Genomic DNA, 25467 nt, shown 5'->3' with positions numbered 1-25467 from the left:
ATTAAAAAACAATCTAATGGATAAATCCTCAGATGTTTCATCACTTCGGCTGTTTTCTGATTTATGCTATGGGCAGAACAAAAACATGGAATCTATGCTTCTTGCTCTAAGAAAGCAATGTTTCAAGAAACTGCATATTACACATACATTTCCAAAATGTGGGCACTCATATCTTTCAGCAGATCGTGTGTTTAATCAAGTTCAGCTTGATAAAAAAAAGTTCTTGAGCCTAGTGAATACATAAACATACTTAGCCGACATGGTTTATGGGCAAGACTGGTGAGTGCTTGACTTCAAATCAGAAGTGAAAAAGTTAGTCAAGAACAAAAAAATATTTAAAATCACTGCAGCAAAAAAACCCATTTGTTCTGACAAGCTAGAAGTGGTTCCATGCAGTTACCATTCTGAGTCCAAATCACAGTCTCCTTAAAAAAGGGAAGAAATGGGACAATTTCCAATCAAAATATTTAGAATTAAAGAACTGTGCTAAGCTTGCTAAAAAAGATGTTTTCCGTCTCCTTTGTCTTGTAGGAGTAGAAGACAGAATTCTTGCCATGTTTAAAACACTACTCTGTAATGCCACTGAAGATGTTACTAACTATAGTGAAGAAGACAGTTCATAACTTCATTTATATTTTTTAGCTGTGAGTTCTTTTAGTGTGCATTATTTGACGTATAAATATTAAACTAGACAAACTTTTTTTTCCAGCATAAACTATTGTTTTTTCTGTTTTAATTTATTTTCTTTTATTAAATCAAGAGAGCTAGTTTATGACAAGAGTCATAAACTACCATTTTATACACTTACATAGTTACTTGTTTGAGTTATTTAGAAAAAAAAATTTAATAATTATTTAAATATAGTATCAAATAACAATATTATAAAAACAATAAGATAAATATATATAAAATTCCGTGTTTTGCAAGTAGATCTTAAAATACAGAACACAATATTTATTAAAGAAATATATTAAAATGATATAAAGTGTTTTGTTAATAAGCAATATTTGGATATACAGAGTTTTGAAATAAGACAAAAGTAAAGACTTAAAATAAATGTTGATTTTATCAAGCTCGATTTCAGTAGTCATCTTAGTCTTATTAATAAAACACATTTAATTAAATTAATAATTAGTTATCTCAAAATATTTAATTTCATTACATAGGAAAAAAGATTTTTTCGAAACCCAAAATTTGGATTTACTGCGTTTTGAAAATAAGCTCCTCATATATATGTGTGTGTGTGTGTGTGTGTGTGTGTGTGTGTGTGTGTGTGTGTGTGTGCGCGCGCGTGCAATGAAGTCTTTGTAAGTCTATTGCATACTGACCTTTTCTATACTTTTTCTTTATATACATCCTAGCTTTACGGACCCATAAAATATTACATATTATTAATATTAGGGATATTTACCAAACCTACCATTTCTACATTATTCTATTCCACACCGATCATTTCTATACCTATTCTTTGTTATCTTTTCTGCATACTTTTCCGCATAGAGCTTATAAAAGATTAATAATTGCATTTTTTTTATCCTTGACACATATCCTTGATAGCTCAGTGGTTTAGTGCGCTGTCTGCAGTGAAGTTTTAGGGGGTTTAAGAACTCCCCTTAGCCTAATAAGTTTCGAAATTTATTTAGTATTGCTAATATATTTATAGCAAAAAAATAATATAGCAAAAACGTTTTTTAATTGTTAAAATAAAATTCAAAAATTTTCTCATTTTATAGATTTATTATACATGATTGTTCTATACACTGCCTGCAAACTCAACATATGCTAAAGACATTTACACTTACAGACATTTATACTTAAGGCTATACAAATAACAGAACTGTGATCTTAGATCATTAAAAACCATAGACTATAAAATGCTAGTCTAAAAGATAAGTCAACACACTTTGTTCTGTAATATGCTGAAACGGCATTGTAAGATTTATCTAAAATGAAAAAAATTTATATGATAAAAGAAGTAAAACCATTACATATCAACACTATAAATCAATTTACCTGTTACTGGTGTTTCTTTCTCGACCATTGTTAAAAATAGTCAAAATGTGAAAAAAAAGACATTTATTGCAAAGACAGTTACACAAAATAACAAAAGCATAAAAGCTATCAGTGCAAACAAATTTTGTAATTTGACCAAAAAAAAAAAATTATTCTTACCTTGATTGCGACAAACTAATTTCTTTTTAAACTATTAGCTAATGATCAACAGTAAATTTTAAACAATTAAAGTTTACTAAAGTTAAAACCATATTTTAATAGTAGACAAAGTAAATTTATGGTAGTAAAACACCAAAGTAGAACTAAAGAAATAAAAAATATACTATCATCTGATAACAAAGATAAAATTTTAAAAAGAAACAAACATTCACGAAAAAAAAAAATGATAATAAAAAAAGCATTTAGTAAAATGTTTGTTTTTTTAATTAAAAATAAGATCTATTAAATTAAAAACATAAATGTTTTCATGAACAGATTAGGACACATCGATAAAGTACATACACAGTGAAAAATTTTTTACATTGTAAGTACTTATTAGATACCTCCTAATTCAGTGATTGTTGCTGGTTATTATGAAAGTTATTAACTGCAATTTGAAGTATTCACAAAATCTAAACTGACAATAAAATATTATTTTGACATAGAGAGTCATAAACACCGTCACAGCAGCAAATCGTTATAATATTTTGTATGTTGTGCTAAAATTTTGATTGTGTTTAGTGTAGAAACCAAAGGTATATCTTTTCAACAAAATTTCTTTATAAACAAAGCTTAATATTAAAAAAAAGGAAGCAAATAGGTTGTTTTTTAAAAAAAATTTATTTATTTACAAACAAAATTTAACAAAAAAAATAAACATATTAAACTAAAACATTCAACTACATCTTTAATTTGTAGATGTAGTTAAGTATTCTCCCCTCCCCACTTTACTTTCAGTAAAGGTAATCCCTTCCCCTTTTATGGAATAAAGGAAATCTTTTTCCATATTAAGGGCCCACACCCTGTGTGCACTCTAGGATGTGGGACCTTATAAACATATCAATAGCAAATAAGATAAACCCTAAAAATAAAAAAAATAACAATCGATATAGCTGAATGATATTTTAGTTTTATACTTAACTATAAAACCTTTAAATCATTTATTTACCAGTCACAGATTAGGGTGTTGCAGTAGCTATTGTTGTTGGGATTGCTACAAATTTATTGGCTATAATAAATATCAAAAAAGTTCAGTTAATCAAATTGAAAATTAAAATTATTAATATATCTCATAAAGTAGAATAACACAATCTTAATAAAAAATATTAAATTTATTCTAAATCAATTTCAAAGATGAAGATAAATTAGAAATTAAAGCCAACAATATGGGATAAGCTGTGTAACAGTATATTATAATTATAATAACAAACAAAAGATTGTTATTCCATTTTAAACATTTTTTACAAAATGTTGAATTAGAAACTAAAAAAAAAGCAAATATAAATTTTTAAGAAGTACATTTAAAAGATTCTTTTTAAGTAAATATAACTTTATAAAATCTATTTTTTTGATAGTTATAGGGAAACGTCTGATGTTTAAGGGTCTTGAGCTACCCCTAAAAAAATTTTTTTTTCGAAAGTTTCTTAATTCGAGTATTATTTTATTATATAAAACACATTTAGAGCAGACATTTAAAAAAAAAATTGATTTAAGGACAATCCTAATAAATATATATATATGTATGTATGTATACAACCCTCGGAATTAGGTCAGCAGTTAGGTTAGCATTGACCTAATTGCCGACCTTAAAGTGTTTGAGGTCAGCAAAGTATTGCCAACCTAGTTTCTATGATTTATGGTAACTCCTTTGTGTCAATTTTTTTTTGCCGACCTCTAACAATTTGACCTCATTTTTCCTAATTCCGAGGATTGTATATATATATATATATATATATATATATATATATATATATATATATATATATATATATATATATATATATATATATATATATATATATATATATATATATATATATATATATATATATAGATCTATAGTTTGTTGTCTTTAGGAAGAGCGGAAGGAAAAAAGTGATTCTTACGCCAACACATACGTCACTTTTAATTACTTTTGACTTTCGTCCAACATTTGCGTGTTGGACGAAAGTAAAAAACATTAATTTAATTACAAATAAATTTTTTTTTTAAAAATAACCACAAAAACGCAAATTTAATTGACCAGAATGTTTTAAAAACATTCTGAATGTTTTTAACAATATAAACAATGTTTTTATTTTTTTTAATAAAATGTTTTTATTTTTAATTTTTTTAATAAAATGTTTTTATTTTTATTTTTTTTTACTGTAAATCTTGCGCGGAGTGTTGCTACATCGACTATCTTATAGCCTGACTCACAAGGGAGTGCTGCTACATCGACTGACAAATAGCCTGACTCGCAAGGGAGTGCTACATCCACTGACAAATAGCCTGACCCACAAGGGAGTGCTGCTACATCTGCTATCTTTTAGCCTGACCCACAAGGGAGTGTTGCTACATCGACTGAGGGTTTGGTTGGGGCAGGCAGTCTATCAATTAATAAAAAAAAATAATTCCGGTCTTGCATTTTAATTTTTACTTTTCGTCAACAAAATATGAAAAAAACTTTCGGACAACATCTACGGGTTGTATATATATATATATAATATATATATATATATATTTTATATATATATATATATATATATATATATATATATATATATATATATATATATATATATATATATATGTATATTTATATATATATATATATATATATATACATATATATATATATATATATATATATATATATATATATATATATATATATATATATATATATATATATATATATATATATATATATATATATATATATATATATATGAAGACCTCAGTGGAAAAAACAGCATTGTCACATTTTTCTTATTTTGAGAAAATCAATTTTTAAAGTTCGAAACGTTCTTTAAAATTTTGTTTATACACTGCAGTTTAGTTTTATATATGTATATATAGATTAACTATATTTACATCAGATTATTTATTAAAAAATAAATATTTTTTCAATATTTTTTTCGGAAACTTAAATTTATTATCAATAAATAGACATCACTGACTTTTTCCTTGTAATTTTTAAATGGCGTATTAATTTTTGTTTAAAAATAAAACAATATTTAAAAAATGGGCTCCTAATGATGTAAGGGGCTTCAAAAGACAGTTGACCCTACTGTTTCTTTAGCTAGTTTCTTTTTGTTATCCTGCTGAAACGCCTATGGGAAATTATTACTTTTTGTTAACATCTATTGTGGAGTTAAAGATTTTTTTTTCTAATTAAGTTAAATGTTAACACAATATGTTAAAACATAACAATAATTAAAATATATTTTTCTAATCAGTATCTGAATCTTTTGATGCTGAATCTTGTGTTCCTGTGTTAGAAGTAACAAGATTATCTAAAAAAGCTGTGGTTATCAGGTTTACATAGGCGCTTCAGAACTTGTAAGTTTTTATACTTGGCGGTACTTATTGGTAAAACTGAGGAATATATATTAAACAGATTGAGTGCATGTTTTACCAAAGCAATATTTTCAATATTGTCATTCCAGTTGTTATGAAAGAGAAGCAGTGCAGAGTGTATATCTTGAATAACAAGTTCTCGACTGGTAGTGTTTTTATCGGAAATGCGCACTTATAATATTGTTTCAAGTTTACATTAAAAAGTTTACAAAATTAAAGGTTTTTTTCTGCAATTCTTAAGAACCTGACACCAATCTTCAGGAATTTCAACATTAGTCTTTATATTAGCATTTGCCATGTCACAATTGCATTCCATATAGGAATGACATCGTATTGGAAATGACACTTAAATAAATTTAAAACGTTTTTGAAAGTAAACCATCCAATGCAAAAAACAAAACACTGTGTAATTTTTGTTTTGTCCTGCACATCCGTAGCAAAAAAAATGTAATTCGAAAACTGTGTCAGAAAGATGATTAATAATAAAATGATAAAGCATAGAGCAAACATCATCAGCTCCCTTTTTTTTTTATTGTTGTTTCATCATATGTATAAAGAAAAACTTCATCACTGGATAGGATGTGGATATTAAATGAAAAAAACTGAAGCTGTCTTCTGTAATACACATAGTTAGTTGATTTATTAGGCAACAGTAAATTCTTCTGAAAATCAAAAGCAATAGCTTCAAATGTGTCTGAGTTTTTTGCTGGTTTTTCTGCATCTGACTTTCTGTTATAAAATACAGCAATTTTTCTTGTGTGAAATTTATGCTCTGTTTCAAGATCTTTTTTTTATTATTAAGTTTGATAATATCTTTACCAACTGGATTTAAAAGCTCTTGCTTAGTGTGTTTTATATTTACAATGAATTCATCACAAGCTAAACAAGTGTCTTTTCGTGGAAAGCCAAATCCTTTGTTAAATTTGTTATTAAAAACTACTCTGTATGTTTTGTATCCTACTTTAACAGTCAGGTAAGCATGTTTGAATAGTTCAAACATTTTAGAGATATTTAAATCTTCAGATAAGTAAATTTTTTTAAATTTTCCAATAGCATTATGAGATGTCCTTCCTCTGAAAGAAGATATGTTTTTGGATAGCTTCACTGTCACTTTATGTGTATGTGTGTGTTTGTGTGTGTTTGTGTGTGTGTGTGTGTGTGTGTGTGTGTGTGTGTTTATATATATATATATATATATATATATATATATATATATATATATATATATATATATATATATATATATATATATATATATATATATATATATATAAAGCTTAGATAGACATGCAAGAGAACTCAACTAGATTTCTACAACTGATATAGAAAAAAATAAACAAAAAATTTTTATTTGGTGCATTGATTCTTAGAAAAAAAACAAGAAAAAAATGATGAAAATTTGAGAATTTTTATTGAAATAACGAAATAGACCAAACTAATACTTTGTGGTGAAGCCATGGCTTTTGATCACTGCCTTGCACCGACGAGGCATATTCTCAACAAGTGATTGTAAGAGTTCCCCAGAAATGTTCTTCCATTGATTTTGAAGAATTTGAAACAACTCTTCTTAATTTTTTGGAGCTTTTGTTTTGATTCCATAATCCAATATACTCCAGAGATTCTTGATAGGGTTCAGATCAGGACTTTGAGCTGGCCAAGAAAGAACCACTAATTTTTTGTTCTTCAAATAATTTTTCACATTGTGTGCCGTATGTTTCGGGTCATTATCTTGCTGAAAGACCCAACTTTTATCTTTAAAGAGCTCATTTGCACTAGTTATCAGTTGGTGAATTAAGATTTGTTTGTACATTTTACTGTCCATAATACCAGGAATTTTATACAAACGACCAACAACCGATGAAGTAAAACATCCCCATACATTCACTTTTTTATCGTGCTTTACTGTTGGCTGTGTTACTAATGGATCGTAACGTTCATTATGTAACCGCCAAACACGCGACCGTCCACTAAAGCGCAAACAAAATGGTGACTCATCACTCCATAAAATATTTTTCGGTTGTTCGATTGTCCAATTCTGAGTCTTTTTTTCCAGTTACTTTCAGAAATAAATGGTTTTTTAATGCTCCAGTAAGATTTAAATTTCCCAATAGAATGGATCCTTCGAAGAACCGTCCGTTAGTCAACATCCAGTTTAAAATTTCTCTTTATTTCAGCCTGTTATCTTTCTATTCTTTCGAACCTCTCTTATAATTAATCTGTCCTCTCTGGCAGTTGTTTTACGCCTTTTTTCGCTCCCTTCTTTGCGTTTAAAACTTCCCGTCAAATAATACTTGAACAAAAATCTTCGAATTGTAGTGCACCATCGATTCAATTTTTTCCCAATTTCATGGTCAGTGTATCCACTTTCATGCCATGCCACAATTTGGCCCTTTTCAAACTCAGTGAGTTGTTTTCTTATCTTTTTTTGAGTTGTCTGGCGCATTGTTCGACTTGGGTGCTTTGATAGAAAAGCGACAATTGAAGCAAGAAAAATAATTTAAGATAACGTTTTTGCTCACAATAAATTTTTTTTTTTCACAACTCGCCAAAAATTTGTCCGGAATTCGACATGTCAAGCTCTAATTGACAAATAATAAAATTATGTGGTTGTAGTTTGCTCAAAGATATTTCTAGAATATTAAAGATACACTATTGAAATGAATTATTTCTTCCTGAAATAGTATTAAAAAATATATATATTGTAAAAAATATTTGATTGTCATTCTTTTTTGTTGTAATTTTTTGAGAGTTTACCTAAGCTTTTTTTTTGTCAGACACTGTGTATATATATATATATATATATATATATATATGTATATATATATGTATGTGTATATATATATATATACATATATATATATGTATGTATATATATATATATATATATATATATATATATATATATATATATATATATATATATATATGTATATATATATGTATATATATATATATATATATATATATATATATATATATATATAGTTTAGTTCATAACTTAAAATAATATAAATAACGTCTTTAATTATTTACTAACCAGTTGTAGCAACTGATTTTCTTATTGATTCAATTCTAGCTTTTGTAATTCCGAAAAAAGATATAGCTTTAATGCAGATTGGTACTTCGATAGCTGATTGTGCTCTTTGCACCCATACACAATAAGAATATGAAAAATTGTGTAAGTAAGTTTTATCTGCTTTCTGTCGTGGTCTTCTTCTGGTAATGTCTTGAACTTTTATTAGTGTGGATAAGTATGCGTCCTGACTATCTTTAGATGAACATTCATTGAAGTTCTTAATTCTAATATTTTTAAAACATACAAGTCAAATACAATTATAGTCTGCCCCAATATTGTGGCTCGATAAATTGTGTTTTTTTTTCTATTTTGGAATTAATTTTTTTTTTTTCTTGATTTTTCTGTAACCACCGGACATTTTGTTTTTTGTTTACTTTTTTCTGCAACTTTTTATTCAACCACTACTTGCGGTATTAAAGAATCACGTGGTTTCGTTAACTATAAAAACTTCGGACAACACATGTTTTCCAAATGTAACCCTCAACATCACCGGTTGTTCCATTTGGTTATGCTTAATTTTATCCTTTTTTTAAGGACTGGACTGGTTTTTTCACTTGGTAATTAGAATAAAATATGAAATAAAATATGCTTGTTTGAAAAATAATAATAACTCAAAAATTTCAAAAATGTGGCATCGCTGGTTTTTCCACTGAGGTCTTCATATATATGCACACACACATACTGTATATATATGCTCTATATATACACATATATAATGTATATACACATATATGTACATCAATAAATACAATTTCTCTCAATACTATATTTTCAGAAGTTATAGAATTAATTGATGTTTCTTGATTAAATATATGTAGCTATGCTCAAATGATAAAACACCTATTTATTTAAATATACACATATTTATCTGTATATATATATACTTATAATTCAAAAAGCTCACGGACTTACTGATCGGATGAAAGCCACTCGTTTGCCCCGTTGCCAGGAGCTTCTCAAGCAATTCAAGAAGCCGGCGAACACCTCGACAATTCTCTTCACGGACGAGTATCTCTTCACTGTCGAGCAGTTCGTGAACCATCAGAATGACCGGATAATCTCTGGAAACGTTCAAGAAGCAAACTAGAAAGGTTGAATTGCTTCAAAGACAGCTCACCCCCAAGCAGTGATGGTTTTTGGAGCGATTACAGGAGACAGCGAGATGCCTTTGGTTTTTGTCGATCAAGGAGTGAAAATCAGAGCTCAAAACTATCTGGATGATACTTTGACGACAGAGGTATTAACTTGGACTAATTCACACTTCGACAGCGGTTTTGGACGTTTCAACAGGATTCCGCCCCAGCCCACAAAGCAACGGTCGTCCAGGATTGGTGCAAAGCCAATTTTCTGGGTTTCATCACACGAGAAGAGTGGCCTCCAACCAGCCCAGATCTTAATCCCCTCGACTATTCCATTTGGGGAATTATGAAGGCCAAGTTTGGAGCTTTTCATCATCCAAATTTAAACTCTTTACGGCAAGCACTCGAACAAGAATGGGCCACTCTTGACGATGATATGGTGTCCACCGCGGTTGAAGCATTCCCCAAGCACCTCAAGGCGTGTATCAAGGCGAAAGGAAACTTTTTGAGATCTGACTTGTTTTTCTTGTTTAGTATGTTATCAAGAATAAATATTTAAACTTTTGGCACATTATGATAGTTCTACGTGTTTTTACGTCGTAAGTACTGAGTGCGGGAACTTTTTACGCACCCTGTAGAAAATCCATCATTCTCATATTCCATGATTTCAAAAGCATGTAAAATTCTGAAATCAACTGTTGGAAATTCTTAAATCAATTTTATAAAACGTTATAAGGAAAACAAAGCTGTAAAAATTGTGTAGTGGTGAAGAATCAAGATTTTCAAAAAAAGGCAAAATCAATAGTCGACTTAATTCATCGAAATCCGACTCAGTTACAACAAGGTTTAAGCTACGAAGTTTAAATGTAGTAGATCCTTCATTTAAAGTGTATTCAAAAAGAAAAATCTGAAAGCATATTACAAGAGAAAAATACCAAAAGGTTTCTTGATAGAGAAATCAAGGCAGTTGGGCAAGCTAAAATTTGCTTAAATTAATTACCAAAAAATATTTATGCATTTTAGAAGACAATGAAACTTACTGTAAAAAAGATCGCTCGATGCCTCCATGTAATCAATACTCGAAATGTTATAAAGTTTCTGACAAGTTTAATTACATTCGAGTTAAAAAATTTGTTCCTAAGTTCCTTGTATGACAGGCTATTTGCAGTTGTGGTTTTAAAAGCTCACCTTTCACAACCTTTGACATTAGATCTATATATGACTAAATGCTGTAAAAAATGCTTTTTTCCTCTAATTAAAAAGCACAAACAACCAACCTTATTTTAGCTAGATCTGACATTGATCTGTTAGCCAGCATAGACGAACAGATCAATGCTAGTTTGTTGTAAAAAAAAACAACTAATTATCTAAGTATCATAAAAAAAAGTCATTACAATTGAATAAGTGGTTTTTAAGTAAACTCAATTTAAAATCATCCAAATTTCAACCAATCATGGTGATATGTATATATAAATATATTTATATATTCATTATATATGTATATAATGTATATATATGCAGTAGTGGTAAAGTGCTCGCTTCATAAGCGAGAGGTTCTGAGTTTGATCACCACCATGTCCCTGGTAGTACCGCGCTCAACTTGTTTTTCCGCGCAGCGGCCTTTTTTGTCAAGGTTCGTGTTTAGAGTCATAGTGTTGAGGTTTGTGTTTCGGAGTTATAGGGAGGGTTATTAAGTAGCCTCCTCATCTGTAGTGGCCTTCTCGGCTTTGAGGAGGTGAATAACAAAAAGTATATATATATAAAGCATATATATAAAGGATATATTTTTGTGTGTTTATATATATATATGTGTATATATATATATATATGTGTGTATATATATATATATATATATATATATATATATATATATATATATATATATATATATATATATATATATATATATATATATATGTATATATATATATATTTAGATGATGAGGCTAGATTTGAGAGGAGGAAATCAAAAAGTATGGCAATCAGTCGTTCAAGATGTTTACCTATGAACTTCAAAGAAAGTGATTTAGTTGGGGTTTTAAAAGATAGAGGCAGGTCAAGAGAAGGCAGTAAACTAGGTTCAAGCCTTGCTGATGTCGATCCAATGAACATTGATACAAAAGTGAAATTATTAAATTTTTATTACAGTTAATTTTGTGCTTCAATTGTATTTATATTTAATTGTATTTATATTTAATGTATTTTATTTATAATTATATTTCTTTTAAATCCTTCAACATAAATGTTTATGATACAAATTTTTAATTTAGACTTCATTTGATGACATAGGTGGGCTTGACAGACATATTCGATCATTAAAAGAAATGATTGTATTTCCTTTGCTTTATCCTGAAGTATTTGCTAAATTTGGTATTAATCCTCCTAGGGGTGTATTGTTTTATGGCCCTCCAGGTTAGGATATTATTTTTTTGTTTTCAGATTTTATTTTGTGTTTTGTAATGAATTAGTAAAAAGTATTTTTTAATCCAAGGATATATATTAACAATGGAAGTTTTTTTTTAGAATATGAGCTTAAGGGCATTTGACAGAAATCTTTAATAATTTAAGTTTTTTTTAATATTCTAGAAGTGAGTCAGTGGGTGAAATTTTAACTGTGTTTAAAAATAATTTAAAAAAAATATTTTTTATGTCCTAACTTTAAAGTTTTGGTTCATTTTTGGATTTACAGGAAAAGTAAGTTTACATATAGCGAGACAAAAATCGATTACCTTTGTTTTAACTTTCATTAACTTTTTACTTATTACTTTTGAATTACTTTTTATTTTCCCAAAATTTTACTATTAAATTAAGTTATAAAAATCTAAATTACTTTAATAAGCTTTAAAAGAAATATAAGAGATAAGTATCAAAAGCACACATTTGGCTAAAAGGATTTTTTTTTTTTTAATGTTATCAATGTTTATGTTGATATCATTAAAAAATAAAATCCTCTAAGCCAAAATATGTTGACAGTAATTTTTGGATATGTAATGTGAGTTTTCGCGCAAATATTTTTGCTTAAAAACCCTCATACTGTTGTTTAAAATCTTTGTTGTTTATTTTAAACTAATCATAGATATAGTTTTAAATTGTTCAAATAAATTTAAAGTTAATTCTGATTATGTGATAAAAAATAAAACTAAGTCCCCCTTTCTGGTTGGTGCCCCTAGGCAGTTGCCTAGATTTGCCTTATGGCAAATGCGCTTTGGTGTATATATATATAATATATATAAGGCAAATATATATATATATATATATATATATATATATATATATATATATATATATATATATATACACACACACACACACATATGTATAATAAATTTCCAGTTTTTGTTTGGATTTTGTAAAAATTATGTTTAAAATATACAAGTACTTTTTTTAGGGACTGGAAAAACATTAGTTGCTCGTGCTTTAGCTAATGAGTGCAGTCGTGATGGTCAAAAAGTTGCTTTTTTTATGCGTAAGGGAGCAGATTGCTTGAGCAAGTGGGTTGGAGAGTCTGAACGTCAACTAAGACTACTGTTTGATCAGGTAATTTTTTACTAAAGTATATAAACATATACTAAAGACAAATTTTTGTATATGTAACATGGGTTTTAATTCATGTAATATGTGCTTTAATTAATGTAACATGTGATTTTATTTATGCAACATTTGTTTCAATTTTTAATAATTTTAAGTAGTAGCATAGTATCCTCACGCATTTTAAATGTGCATATCCATTTTAAATGTTTATATCCATCATTATTATTTGTTGTGTTTATTTCTTATATAAGTTTACAACCAAATTGTACACATAAAACGTGAGACCAGTAATATATGGTTTTTTAACAGGAATTATTTATGAGACCATCAGTAATATATGACTTTAATAGGCATATTCTATGAGGCCATCAATAATATTTTTTGATGAAATTGATGGAATTGCACCTGTGCGTTCAACTCGGCAGGATCAAATTCACAGTTCTATTGTATCTACACTTCTTGCTCTTATGGATGGTCTTGATGCACGTGGAGAAATAGTTATTATTGGTGCTACAAATCGCTTGGATTCTATTGATCCTGCATTAAGAAGACCAGGTCGGTTTGACAGAGAGTTTCTATTTGCGCTTCCAGATAAATGTGTAAGTTTTAATTACTTTAACTTATTGTGTTTATTTGATGCTTAAGTTATGACAAAGAGGTATTAAATTATTTTTTTTGTCTCAAATAACCTTTGTTTAGGCGCCATCATTGAGTGAAAATTATTTCTTTTAAGTAAGGTTTTGATCTGATAACTAGTCAATAACTTTTATTTTTCACTCTTTTCAAAAGATTCAAGTTGTTATAACTAACTTGAACAAAAATAAAAATAAAGGGCGTTATCATTGTCTTTAGCCCGTGATCTGAGAAATTGACTTAAGAGAGCCTAACATCTAGATTAGTTATTTGAAATAAAAAAAATTTTCCTCTGATCTGAAAAAACAGATCCTAAAAAGTATTAAAGCAGGGCAACTTGTTGTGAGAGGACTAACCACATCAATCAACCTTTGTCTTTAACTATTATATAAGAGAAGCTATGCATTTATTTATTAATTTTTTTTAATTTGAATTTTTGACAAACCTCTGATAAACCTTGATGAACAAGGTTCATAAAAAATGATTAAGAGATAATGGTTTCTTTGTGTGTAAACATGGCCATCTTAAAGGCAGGCTTATATTATTATGAATAAAAATAAAAGTTATTAAAAGCAAATATGCTGTTATGTGATTAAAATAATAATCTCATTAATTAAAAATTATAATAAAATCATTTTTCTCTCTAAAGTAAAACCTGTTCCTCCATCTGTTTTAACTTTGTTAAATCCATCCTAGTACTAACTGCCAATTTAAAATCTAGTAAATAAAACAATTATTCAAAGACTCTTAGCACTGTTCTATTTATTACATATATAAAAGTATTTTATTAGTTGTCTAATAAGTGCTATCATAAAAAAACATTTTACTTTTTGTTTTGTTATTATTATTTTATTGTTAACCAAAGTAAGCCTTTATTGTATTATTTTTTTGTATTCAATAAATGCTAATTTTATTATAATCAATAAATTTTATTGTATGTTGTATTTTTTTTTTATTATTGTATTCAATAAATGCTAATTTTTTGTATCGTAGAACCTCAGTAAAATTTATATATTTAGTATATAAATTTCACTAAGGCCATATGGTAGTCAGCAAATATTAAAATCTCTAGAAAAATAATTATGTTTAGCTTCTATGAAAATTTAAGTATCGATGACTTTTTTCTCTGCTATTGTTTGTGGCTACAACCAGTAAAAAATTTACAAATTTTATTAGCTGGAACTTACTGTTTTTTAACCCAGAGTCCTGGAGTCCTTGCCATAAAGACTCTGCGATCAAAATTTGTTTGCTCTCCAACATAAAATCCTTTTTTCAAAAAATTAGTCCATTAGCCTTTTTACATTTTTGAAGCTCCTGTATTCCTGTAATAATAGTTTTGTGACTTTCAAATCTGGAGTCTTTTTTGGGACAAAACATACCTGCTTGCTAGAAAGGATCATCTGTTTCCTAGTTTTACCTAAAAATTAAAACATCAAGTAAATAATTGTGTAGTTTTTTTATGTGCATTTAACAAATTTTGTGTCAAAGCTGCATTTTGAAATTAGAAAATACTAAAGCTTCATTAACTTACCAGAGAGACTTTTTTGAAAATCTATTAATCAACCAGTCAAATTAGAAAATACAAATATTTCATGGTTTAATATCTATTTGGTTGACCTACTTTGATATTTTACCTTAATTCTATTTCTTTTTATACTTTGCCTTGATTCAGTTTACTTTTAAAGTTTGCGTTCAGAATTCCATTAGCATTATGTATGATTATTGACAGAAAAAAAATGGTTAACAGTTTTTCTTTGCATCTCACTTTCTTTTTTTTTTTTGTTATCTTCTTTAAAAACTTATTTTAGTTTCACCTTTTTTTCTCCTATAAAAAATAATTTTAAAAACTTATCGCTACCCCATATTATTCACATTCCGAAAGTTGTGAAGGTCACTAAGGCTAGTACTATCAGAGATGTGGTGGGAACTCTCTTGTGAAGCTAGCCCTCTACCACTACACCACTATTGCCTGTTGCGGCATAAAGGTGGCTGTACAATGATATTATAAAAGTATTTGATTTGGAAGGGGTTTTACAGCAATTTAAATCCTGAGAAAAAATTTCCTGACTTTTTACAAGTTATATCAATTTTAAAATTTACAAGTTTTCTTTGAGCTTTTGAAAAAAACTCATTATTTTACAGAACTTTTTCTAAAACTCCCCCGGTTTCCCCTGGTTATATAAAGTATTGTTTTAAATTCAGATCAATTTAAATAATAAAAAAAACATATAAGCTGTACAAGTAAAACTAATATAAAAAACAAAAATAATAACCTCAAGCTAACAATAAAACTCATTTTTACCAGACTTTTAAGCTTCTTTACCAGACTTTCAAGCTTCTTTACCAGGCACTCAAGGTTCCTTTTTTCCTCTTTTTGGTGGAAATGGCTATAAATAATGTAGTACCTTAAAATATACCATTGTTTTTTTATTACTTGCTCTAACAATACCAACAACCATTACCTTTAAATGAAAAAAAGACAAAAAAGCTTTAATAAATTTAATGAATATCAATATTGTAGAGTTAAATGAAATGTTGACAAAGTAAAAGATCACATAGAAAGAAAGAATTGAATTTTGCAATGATTTTCAAAAAATAGTTGTTACACTCAAAATAATATTTTAGTTTATTAAAAACTTGAAGACCTAATAGTAGTAAAAAGAAAGATTGGACAGCAATTATAGAGGTCAGCAATTGTTAGAATTTGTTTTAGAAGTTGTTCATATAGAAAATATAAGTAAATAAAATAGAAAATATAAGTAAATAAAATAGAAAATATAAGTAAATAAAATAGAAAATATAAGTTAATAAAATAGAAAATATAATTTAATAAAATAGAAAATATAAGTTAATAAAAAGTAAAAGAAATTTATGATTTAGATTAGTATTTCACTTGAAACCAAGAGAAAAATATTTTTTACAGGAAAATATTTTTCTGTGCCTGAAATCCAGGAAATTATGTAGGAATAGCATTTATTTGTGGAGAGGCAAAAAGCATCAACCCAAGGATTATCACCAAAAAAAAAAAGAATTTCTATTAGCCTCAAAATAATAGTGAGAAGTGTTATGTAAATAGACGAAGTTAACTATCTATGTAAGAGATTAAGAAAGAAGTTTAAGTTAAGAAAGTTAATCTTAAGTGCCAGCAGGATCAGTGTTACCTGAGCCGAGCAATTCAAAAAAAAAAAGAAATCTACAGAATTTGCACCTATTCTATTAACTCAAAACATAAGGTAACAGTGTAAAATTGGAAGTTTATTTTATCTTGATGTAATAAACAACTTCTAATACCAATGCAACCTCGTTATCCATGCAATTTACAAGTTTCCAAACACTAACTCTGATGATTTAAATATAAACAATTTTTTATATGAAAGGTTTATCACATTTGCCGCAACTAATGTAGCTTTGTTTGTTCCGCAAAAACACAGGGCCTTTTATGTGTGGCTGCAGCTTGTTGTGTTACATATATTTGGCCTTCATTTTGGATCAAGTCAAAATGTATCAGGTTGTAAAATAAAAAAGTTGTCAAAAAAACATTTTGATTGGTGATGTTAACTCACAATCACAAATAATGCAGGATTCTAAACAGACATATCTATATTTTTCTTTTTATAGCCTTTTTTTTTTTTAATTCAGAAAAAAGAAGTACATTTTAATAAAAATATTTTTGTTACCAAATACCTCATCAGTGGTACCAAAACATGCCTGGGTTTGCCTTTGGGGGTAAATAATGAATTATTCTGATCTGAAATAATGAATTATTCTATTAACTCATTTAATAAATAACTCCAGCTATTTAATAACTGTTTATAAATTTATTCATTTTTAATATTTTTTTATGGCTTAATTTATTTTTAATGAATACTGTAGTTATCACTCAATCAAAGATTATTTGTTTTGAATAAGTTTTATATTGTATATCCTTTCTTATCAAATTTAATATCACTTCACAAATTTAATATCACTTGATGAATTTAAATCACTCAACAAATTATTATCACTTAACAAGTTAAAATCACTTAACAACTTTACTATCACTTTACAAAGGATGAGATGGTTTATACTTTACTCATTATTCCACCTTAATCTTTATTATCAAATTTGTTGTTTTAATAAAGTTTATTATTTTAATTTAAGTTTATTAGTTTATTATATTAATAAATATCCTAATAAATATATATATTTTAAGGCTCGAGAAAAAATCCTTACAATTCACACTGCTGATTGGCACCCAAAACTTTCTCCTGGATTTATTAAGGAATTAGCAGAAAAATGTGTGGGATATTGTGGTGCAGATATTAAAGGACTTTGCACGGAGGCTGCTTTGTTAGCTCTTCGTAGACGGTATCCACAAATCTACAAGACAAATAAAAAACTTGTTCTTAACACTAAGGAGATCAAGATATTGTCAACTGACTTTAAAAATGCAATAAAGCGTATAACCCCCACATCTGCACGATCATCACTTGTAATATCAAGAGCACTTCCTTCAGAAGTAAAGCCTTTACTGGGCAATTGTGTTACCAAAATATTGGGACTTTTAAATACTATTTTTCCTGATGGAATGCGTAATAATGGTCTGTTTTATGATAATGATGACAATTGTTATCATTTTTTTAAATGTTTATCTTATTATTATTATTATCATTATTTTTATTATTATTATTGTTATCATTTTTATTATTATTGCAGCTGTTATTGTAGTTGTTATGACTATATTATGTATGTTATTCATAGCAGTAGATTCTGATGAAAGTGGTTGTAGTGAAAGTGAAGATATATTTGAGCATTCTATATACAATCAATGCACATCAAATTTTTCGGCATCCTCTAATAATTATACATTTTTTAACAAAAAAGCTTCATACAAGTAAGTATTGTTCATTTAAAATAGAATATGGTTACCAAAATAAATTTAGTTTTTTATGTAAATTATTTAATTTATTTTGAAATTAAAATTAAAAAATGTTTTTTTGTAAACTGCAGATCTGCATTTTCTGTAAACTGCAGATAAGATAAATAACTTAATCAAAAAGCAAAGTCAAGGCTATGTAGTATCTGACGTGATTGAATCAAATCATGTAGTATCTAACATGATTGAATCAAATCATAAAGTAGTGATGCTTAATTGATAGTTTTTTAGTAGATTAAAAAAAAATGTATTAGGCAAAATTAAACTGGTAAGATCTTTCTATGTAAGAAGCCAATTTTTTACACTTTTAAAACAAAGTATATAAATAACTTGAAAACTATTTTTCTAATCCTTCTCTAGATCACGGTTTTTAGTATATGGCTATCCAGGTAATGGGCAATCATCTTATATATGTCCTGCTTTACTTCATTCAATGGAGCATTTGTCATCATATAGTATTGACCTTGCTTCAATTACTGGCAATTCTTCTCGAACTCCTGAAGAAGCTATTTCTCAAGTTTGTTTTTCTAAATAATTTTTAATGTTTAAAAATGTAAGTTTTTTATGTTTTTGTTGTTGTTTTTTAATTTTCAATTTTTTTTCTCTTTTAAACAGATTTTTCTTGAAGCTAGAAAATCTGTACCAAGTGTTATCTATTTACCTCATATAGATGTTTGGTTTAGTGCAATTTCTGATATAGCTTGTGCTACATTTTTGACTTTGTTAAATGATACTCCTAGCGATCTTCCTATACTTTTATTGTCAACCACTGAATTAAATTGGTGTAATCTGCCTAAAAAGATTCAAAGTATTTTTTCAAAGGAAACACAAGTAAAATTTTTTTTTTTTGTATTCATAAGTTTTCAATCATGTTTGATAATATTGAACACTTGCACAACTTAATCATTAGTCATAAAACAGAAATTTTAGTTTTTATGGGTTGAAAATGTTTTTTATTGCTCATAACCCTTTTTTAGACATTTCATGTTTCATTTCCATCAGATACTGAAAGATACGATTATTTCAAAGATACATTTTTAATACATGCTTTAAAGAAATACGAAAAAAGTTCTAAAAAAATAGGTAGCATTTTTACTTTTATTTTTATTTTTTAAACACTGAAATGTTGTTGGTTTTTTTTATCATCAATTTTCTTTTATTTGGTGTTTAGTTCAAAATGAGGTTTTATTAGAAGCCCCACCGCCCTCTAAACCTAGAGAACTTTCTGCGAAGGAAGCAATACTTTTGCAAGAAAATGAAGAAGCTACACTTCGAAAATTAAGAATTTTCTTAAGACAAGTCACATGGAAACTTTTGGCTGATAGAAAGTTTAAAGAATTTTCAAAACCAGTTGACTTAGAAGAGGTTTTTTTTTATTATCTTCATTTTAGATAAAAGTAAAATATATGTATATATTGTTATTACAAATAACATATATATATATATATATATATATATATATATATATATATATATATATATATATATATATATATATATATATATATATATATATATATCAAAAGAATAATTATATAAAATAGAAAAATATTCATTATATTTTTTATTATATTTATATTTTAATAAATATTATATATATATTTTTCTATTTTCTAAAATAGAAAAATATATATAAGTATATATATATATATATATATATATATATATATATATATATATATATATCAAAAGTATAATTATCGTTGTAACTAATATGAAAAACTTGAAGTCATTTTTATAAAAAAAATTTATTGCATAATAAACTGCAATGCTTTTTAAAAAGCAAGGTTATTGAAAAAAAATTAAAAAAGAGTGCCTATTTAAATGTAAATGTTTTGATTAGATTGGACTATCTGATAAATATAAAATTATTTTACTTTAAATTATATTAATAAAATATAATATTAATTATCTAATAAAAATAAAATTATTTACTCTAAATTATTCCAAAATAATTTTTAAATTATGTAATGAATTATATATTTTGTATCTTTATTATTTTAATATATTATTCACTTTTTATTGTAGAATTTTTAATTGTTGTAATTACTCATAAAATGCCTGCATTTTGTACGACAAGAATATACAGTCATGGTTAAAAGTTTGCGACCACTGCGATTTTTGCATATTTTTTAATGTGTTCTACTCCGAATTGCTTTTGGGCTACTTTAGTGCTACAATTTTGTACCAATTTGTGCTAATTGTCAATTAGAGTCTAAAATTGATGTTTACATGTTTATTTTCAGATATAACTGAAATATTTTGGAACATTTTATATTACAGAAACCTTATTTGAAGCAGTACTAGTTAAAATGGTACGTGGTAAAGAACTGACATCTGAAAAGCGAGCTAGGGTCGTTAATTTGTACAAAGACAACATTTCTATAAGACAGATAGCCAAAAAGCTCGGTATTTCACATTCCACTGTTGTAGCTACTGTAAAGAGAAATCAAGAGCTGAAGAGTTTTAAATCCCGTTTACGCGCTGGGCGCCCGAAGGTTACAAGCAACCGTATGGATAATGTTATAATAAAGGCAGCAAAAAAATCACCAAGAGTATCCTCAAGTGCCATTAGAGGCAAACTGCCTGGATCACCATCCAAGAAACCAAACAGTCGGTTCATATGCAGACGATTATTTGATGCAGGTTTGAAATCTTACCGACCAGCACAGAAGCCGAGGCTTTCACCAAAAAATATTTGCGATCGCATAGCGTTTTGTCAGAAGTACAGGCAGTGGACACCAGCCCAGTGGAAACAAGTGATGTTTCTAGATGAGACAACATTCACGCAATTCTACTCATTTTGTAGACATGTCAGACGCCCACCAAATCAGAGGCATAATCCAAAGTACGTTATACCAACAGTCAAACAGGCTCTAAAAGTTATGGTTTGGGGAGCAGTCTCTGGTAGCGGTCGTGCCGGCATTTGGATTATGCCTAAAAATACAACGATCAATGGTGCTGTTTACTTGAGTATACTGATGGATAAGCTGCCACCATTTGTACCAATACATGGCATCACTCATTTCCAGCATGATGGCGCACCTTGTCATGGTACCAAGGCTGTTAAGGACTGGCTGCGTTCTGAAAACATCCCACTACTGGAACCTTGGCCAGGCAACAGTCCAGATCTCAATATTATTGAGAATGTTTGGACTGTAATGAAGCAAAAGATTGCTGCACATAGCCCAAGTTCTGAAGATGACCTCATCAACTGGATTAAACGCATGTGGGTGCTGGAGATTACGCTGGACTATTGCAAGAAACTGTGTGAATCGATTCCAGGACATATTGAAAATATTCTCAAAAATAAAGGATTTCATTGTAAATTCTAAAATATGAATAGACATGCTGTTTAACCTGTATAGTGTGAATAAACATTCGAAATATATGTACTGATTTCTAATTTACTACTTGTTTTTCTAAATTTTGAGTGTTTTTTGTAAAAAATTGCAGTGGTCGCAAAGTTTTGTCCATGACTGTATGTATGTATATATATTTTATTGTAAAGAATGCAGTTGTATATATTGCATTCTATACAATAAGATATATGTATGTATGTATATGTATGTATATATATATATATATATATATATATATATATATATATATATATATATATATATATATATATATACATACATATACATACATACATATATCTTATTGTATACAATAAGATATATGTATGTATGTATATGTATGTATATATATATATATATATATATATATATATATATATATATATATATATATATATATATATATATATATATATATATATACATACATACATATACATACATACATATATCTTATTGTATACAATAAGATATATGTATGTATGTATATGTATGTATATATATATATATATATACATACATATACATACATACATATATCTTATTGTATACAATAAGATATATGTATGTATGTATATGTATGTATATATATATATATATATATATATATATATATATATATATATATATATATATATATATATATATATATATATACATACATATACATACATATATCTTATTGTATAGAATGCAATATATACAACTGCATTCTTTACAATAAAATATATATACATACGTATGTATGTATATATATTTTATTGTAAAGAATGCAGTTGTATATATTGCATTCTATACAATAAGATATATGTATGTATATGTGTATATATATATATATATATATATATATATATATATATATATATATATATATATATATATATATATATATATATATATATATATACAGGGTGTTAGCCAGGAAAAAAATTCATACAGCGTTTTAGCGAAATTGGGAATTTAGGTGCCGCCAAAAAAAAAAAAAAGGTCATTACATTCTGACATTTAAAAAAGTAGATACAATTTTTTAGAAACAACTAAGTTTCAATAAAAATTTTCTATTTTTGCTGGGTTATTCATAGGAATATTTATCTATTTTATATTTCAGGAATATTTTTATATTTTATAAATGTTTAATTCTAATTATTCAACTTGTTTCATTTTGAGCAATCTTCGTCAGTTTTCATTTTTAAATCGCTTATCTCCTTTGTTTAATATTATAGAGAGAAAACAAGAACAAAAGACAATTGTCTGCAATTTTTTTAATGAATGAATTAATAAATTTATTCATTGAAACTTTGATCTATTTTAATTGCGTACATCGCTTTTAATTACAGTTTTAAAAGGTTTAAACGATTAGTTACATATATTGTCTTCTGTTATTTTCATTTTTAAATTATAAATGTAAAAAAAATGCTAAGTAGTATTTAATTTTTAACAAAACATTTTTGACAATTTCCAAGGTCCTCTTGTAACTTTTTAACTTGCTAAAACAACTTTTTAATTAACGACAGTCAATAAAAAACACTATACGTTATACGTAGGAATGCCAGAATTTTACGACTTTTACGAAGGAAAACATTAAAAAAAAATTGTTACAGGTTTTTAAAATCCGTAAAAATTTAATTTACGTAAAATCCAGACGTTGCCAACCCTAATTATATGGAAAGATTTTGAATGTTTCAGTTTTTAAATACTTTAGCATTTTAAAACTAAAAATTTTAAAATACTTAAAAAAAATTTCTTAACTTTCTTACATAGGTAATCGTATTATTGTTCATCATATTTTATATTGCAATTTTTATCATAGATACATTCAAAAGTGAAAAAACTTATTTAAATCGATAGCTTTTAAATGAAAGTTAAATTAAAGTTTTCAAAATTTTAATAACTTTTAAGTGAAAATCTTGGTTGGCTCGCCAAATTATTATTGGTTGGCGATTTACAAATTATTCGAACTTATTTATTTGAAATTAGCATGATTTTATAAGCGTATTATGTTCAAACAAAAGCTTTAGATGTTTTTTTTTTTTTTCGTTTCAGGTTTTTTAAATACTTGAAGAAACTTTTCTCTTTTTTATATAATTTTCTAATCCTTTTTACTACCCATAATAATGAATTTAAAGAATACCGTTTCGGAGTCTTTAGATCACTTTCGCTCATCGGCATTAACTAAATTTAGTTAAAAATCTTTTGAAAAAGTGCCTTAATTTTCTATAGATCCTAGCTCTAATCGTTTCTGACCTATATTAGCTTTATATAGTTGTCAAAATACAATATTTCTATCAATTTTTACAAAAAATACAAGAATTCCGACTAAAAAAGAACTTGCAATCAAGAACAAGCGCCAATAAACGATTGGAACAGATCAAATTTTTAATCTATGATGTTCATTTTACCTAAAAATCGTGTTTATTTAAAATCTTATTTAAATTTGGACAAGCGATTAAGATTTTAAAAAGATTTAAAAAAAAAAAAAAATCTACGGTCTAGGTTTTTTCGCTTTAAACATTTATATTTTTTTGATATTTTAACGCAAAATTTTTCATTTTATTTTTTTCGTCTTTTCATGATTCACAGACCTAATCATTTAATGAAATAAGTCGTAGTCAAAAAATATCATACAGACGCTATAGTATTTTAAAATGAGGGTATCAACTAAATATAATCGGCATATTTAAATATCTAGTAAATTAGGTATTTAAGTAAAAAACTATATTTAAATACAAAAACCATTTTTTTTTTTTTTTTTTTTTCAATTTACAGATATACATTAAATATCTACTTAAATTTTGTATTTGTAAATAAATATTGTTAATAATTAATAATATTATAATATTATTTAATTATCTTCGTTTATGTTTTACGCAAATATAAAATATATAATACGCTTCATTGCATGTTTTATTTTTGATTTTTTTGTTGTTATTTTTGGTTTACTTTACCAGCTAACTTATTTTACAGAAATTATTAATAAATCTTTTAATATAAAAACGTTATTAACTTATTTTAAATTATAATATTTATTAAAATGCAAATTTTATTTGTAACTTTCTTAACTTAAGATAAACAGCAAGAATGTAAATAAAGATTTTTTGAATAACAAAAATAAATTAATGAAATAATTTATTAAACATATTGAACAATTTTAATTGGAGAATAACTGACGTCAATTAAAAATTAAAAATAATTTTTTTTTCAACTTTTGAATGAATGATCTTGCTTGTTAATGACGACATGTTTTTTCACATTAAAAATTGATCTTAATTCTTAATTCATTAACTTAATTCATTTCCTTGTCGTGCGTACTAATTGCGT

At 26.7% G+C, this 25467-nt stretch overlaps 1 protein-coding gene across 4 annotated transcripts in view; it reads left to right on the top strand.

Moving 5' to 3' along the window:
* LOC100207284 (ATPase family AAA domain-containing protein 2) overlaps window positions 1–25467 on the top strand; it is a 69173-nt gene that overhangs the window by 22967 nt on the left and 20739 nt on the right. For 2 of the 4 annotated variants that reach the window (XM_065814653.1, XM_065814654.1), the window contains exons 7-16: window positions 11646–11830; window positions 11979–12120; window positions 13097–13245; window positions 13590–13838; window positions 18065–18452; window positions 18616–18745; window positions 19148–19304; window positions 19403–19618; window positions 19765–19870; window positions 19959–20152. In XM_065814653.1, coding sequence (XP_065670725.1) covers window positions 11646–11830; window positions 11979–12120; window positions 13097–13245; window positions 13590–13838; window positions 18065–18452; window positions 18616–18745; window positions 19148–19304; window positions 19403–19618; window positions 19765–19870; window positions 19959–20152 — 1916 coding nt within the window. Of the gene's footprint in view, window positions 1–11645; window positions 11831–11978; window positions 12121–13096; window positions 13246–13589; window positions 13839–18064; window positions 18453–18612; window positions 18746–19147; window positions 19305–19402; window positions 19619–19764; window positions 19871–19958; window positions 20153–25467 lie in introns of all 4 variants that reach the window. The other 2 variants (XM_065814651.1, XM_065814652.1) reach the window with 1 other exon arrangement.

The sequence above is a fragment of the Hydra vulgaris genome, chromosome 12 (genome assembly GCF_038396675.1).
Source record: "Hydra vulgaris chromosome 12, alternate assembly HydraT2T_AEP".
Taxonomy (NCBI): domain Eukaryota; kingdom Metazoa; phylum Cnidaria; class Hydrozoa; order Anthoathecata; family Hydridae; genus Hydra; species Hydra vulgaris.
Note: the sequence above shows the minus strand (reverse complement) of the source record. Positions and strands in the feature narration are given on the sequence as shown.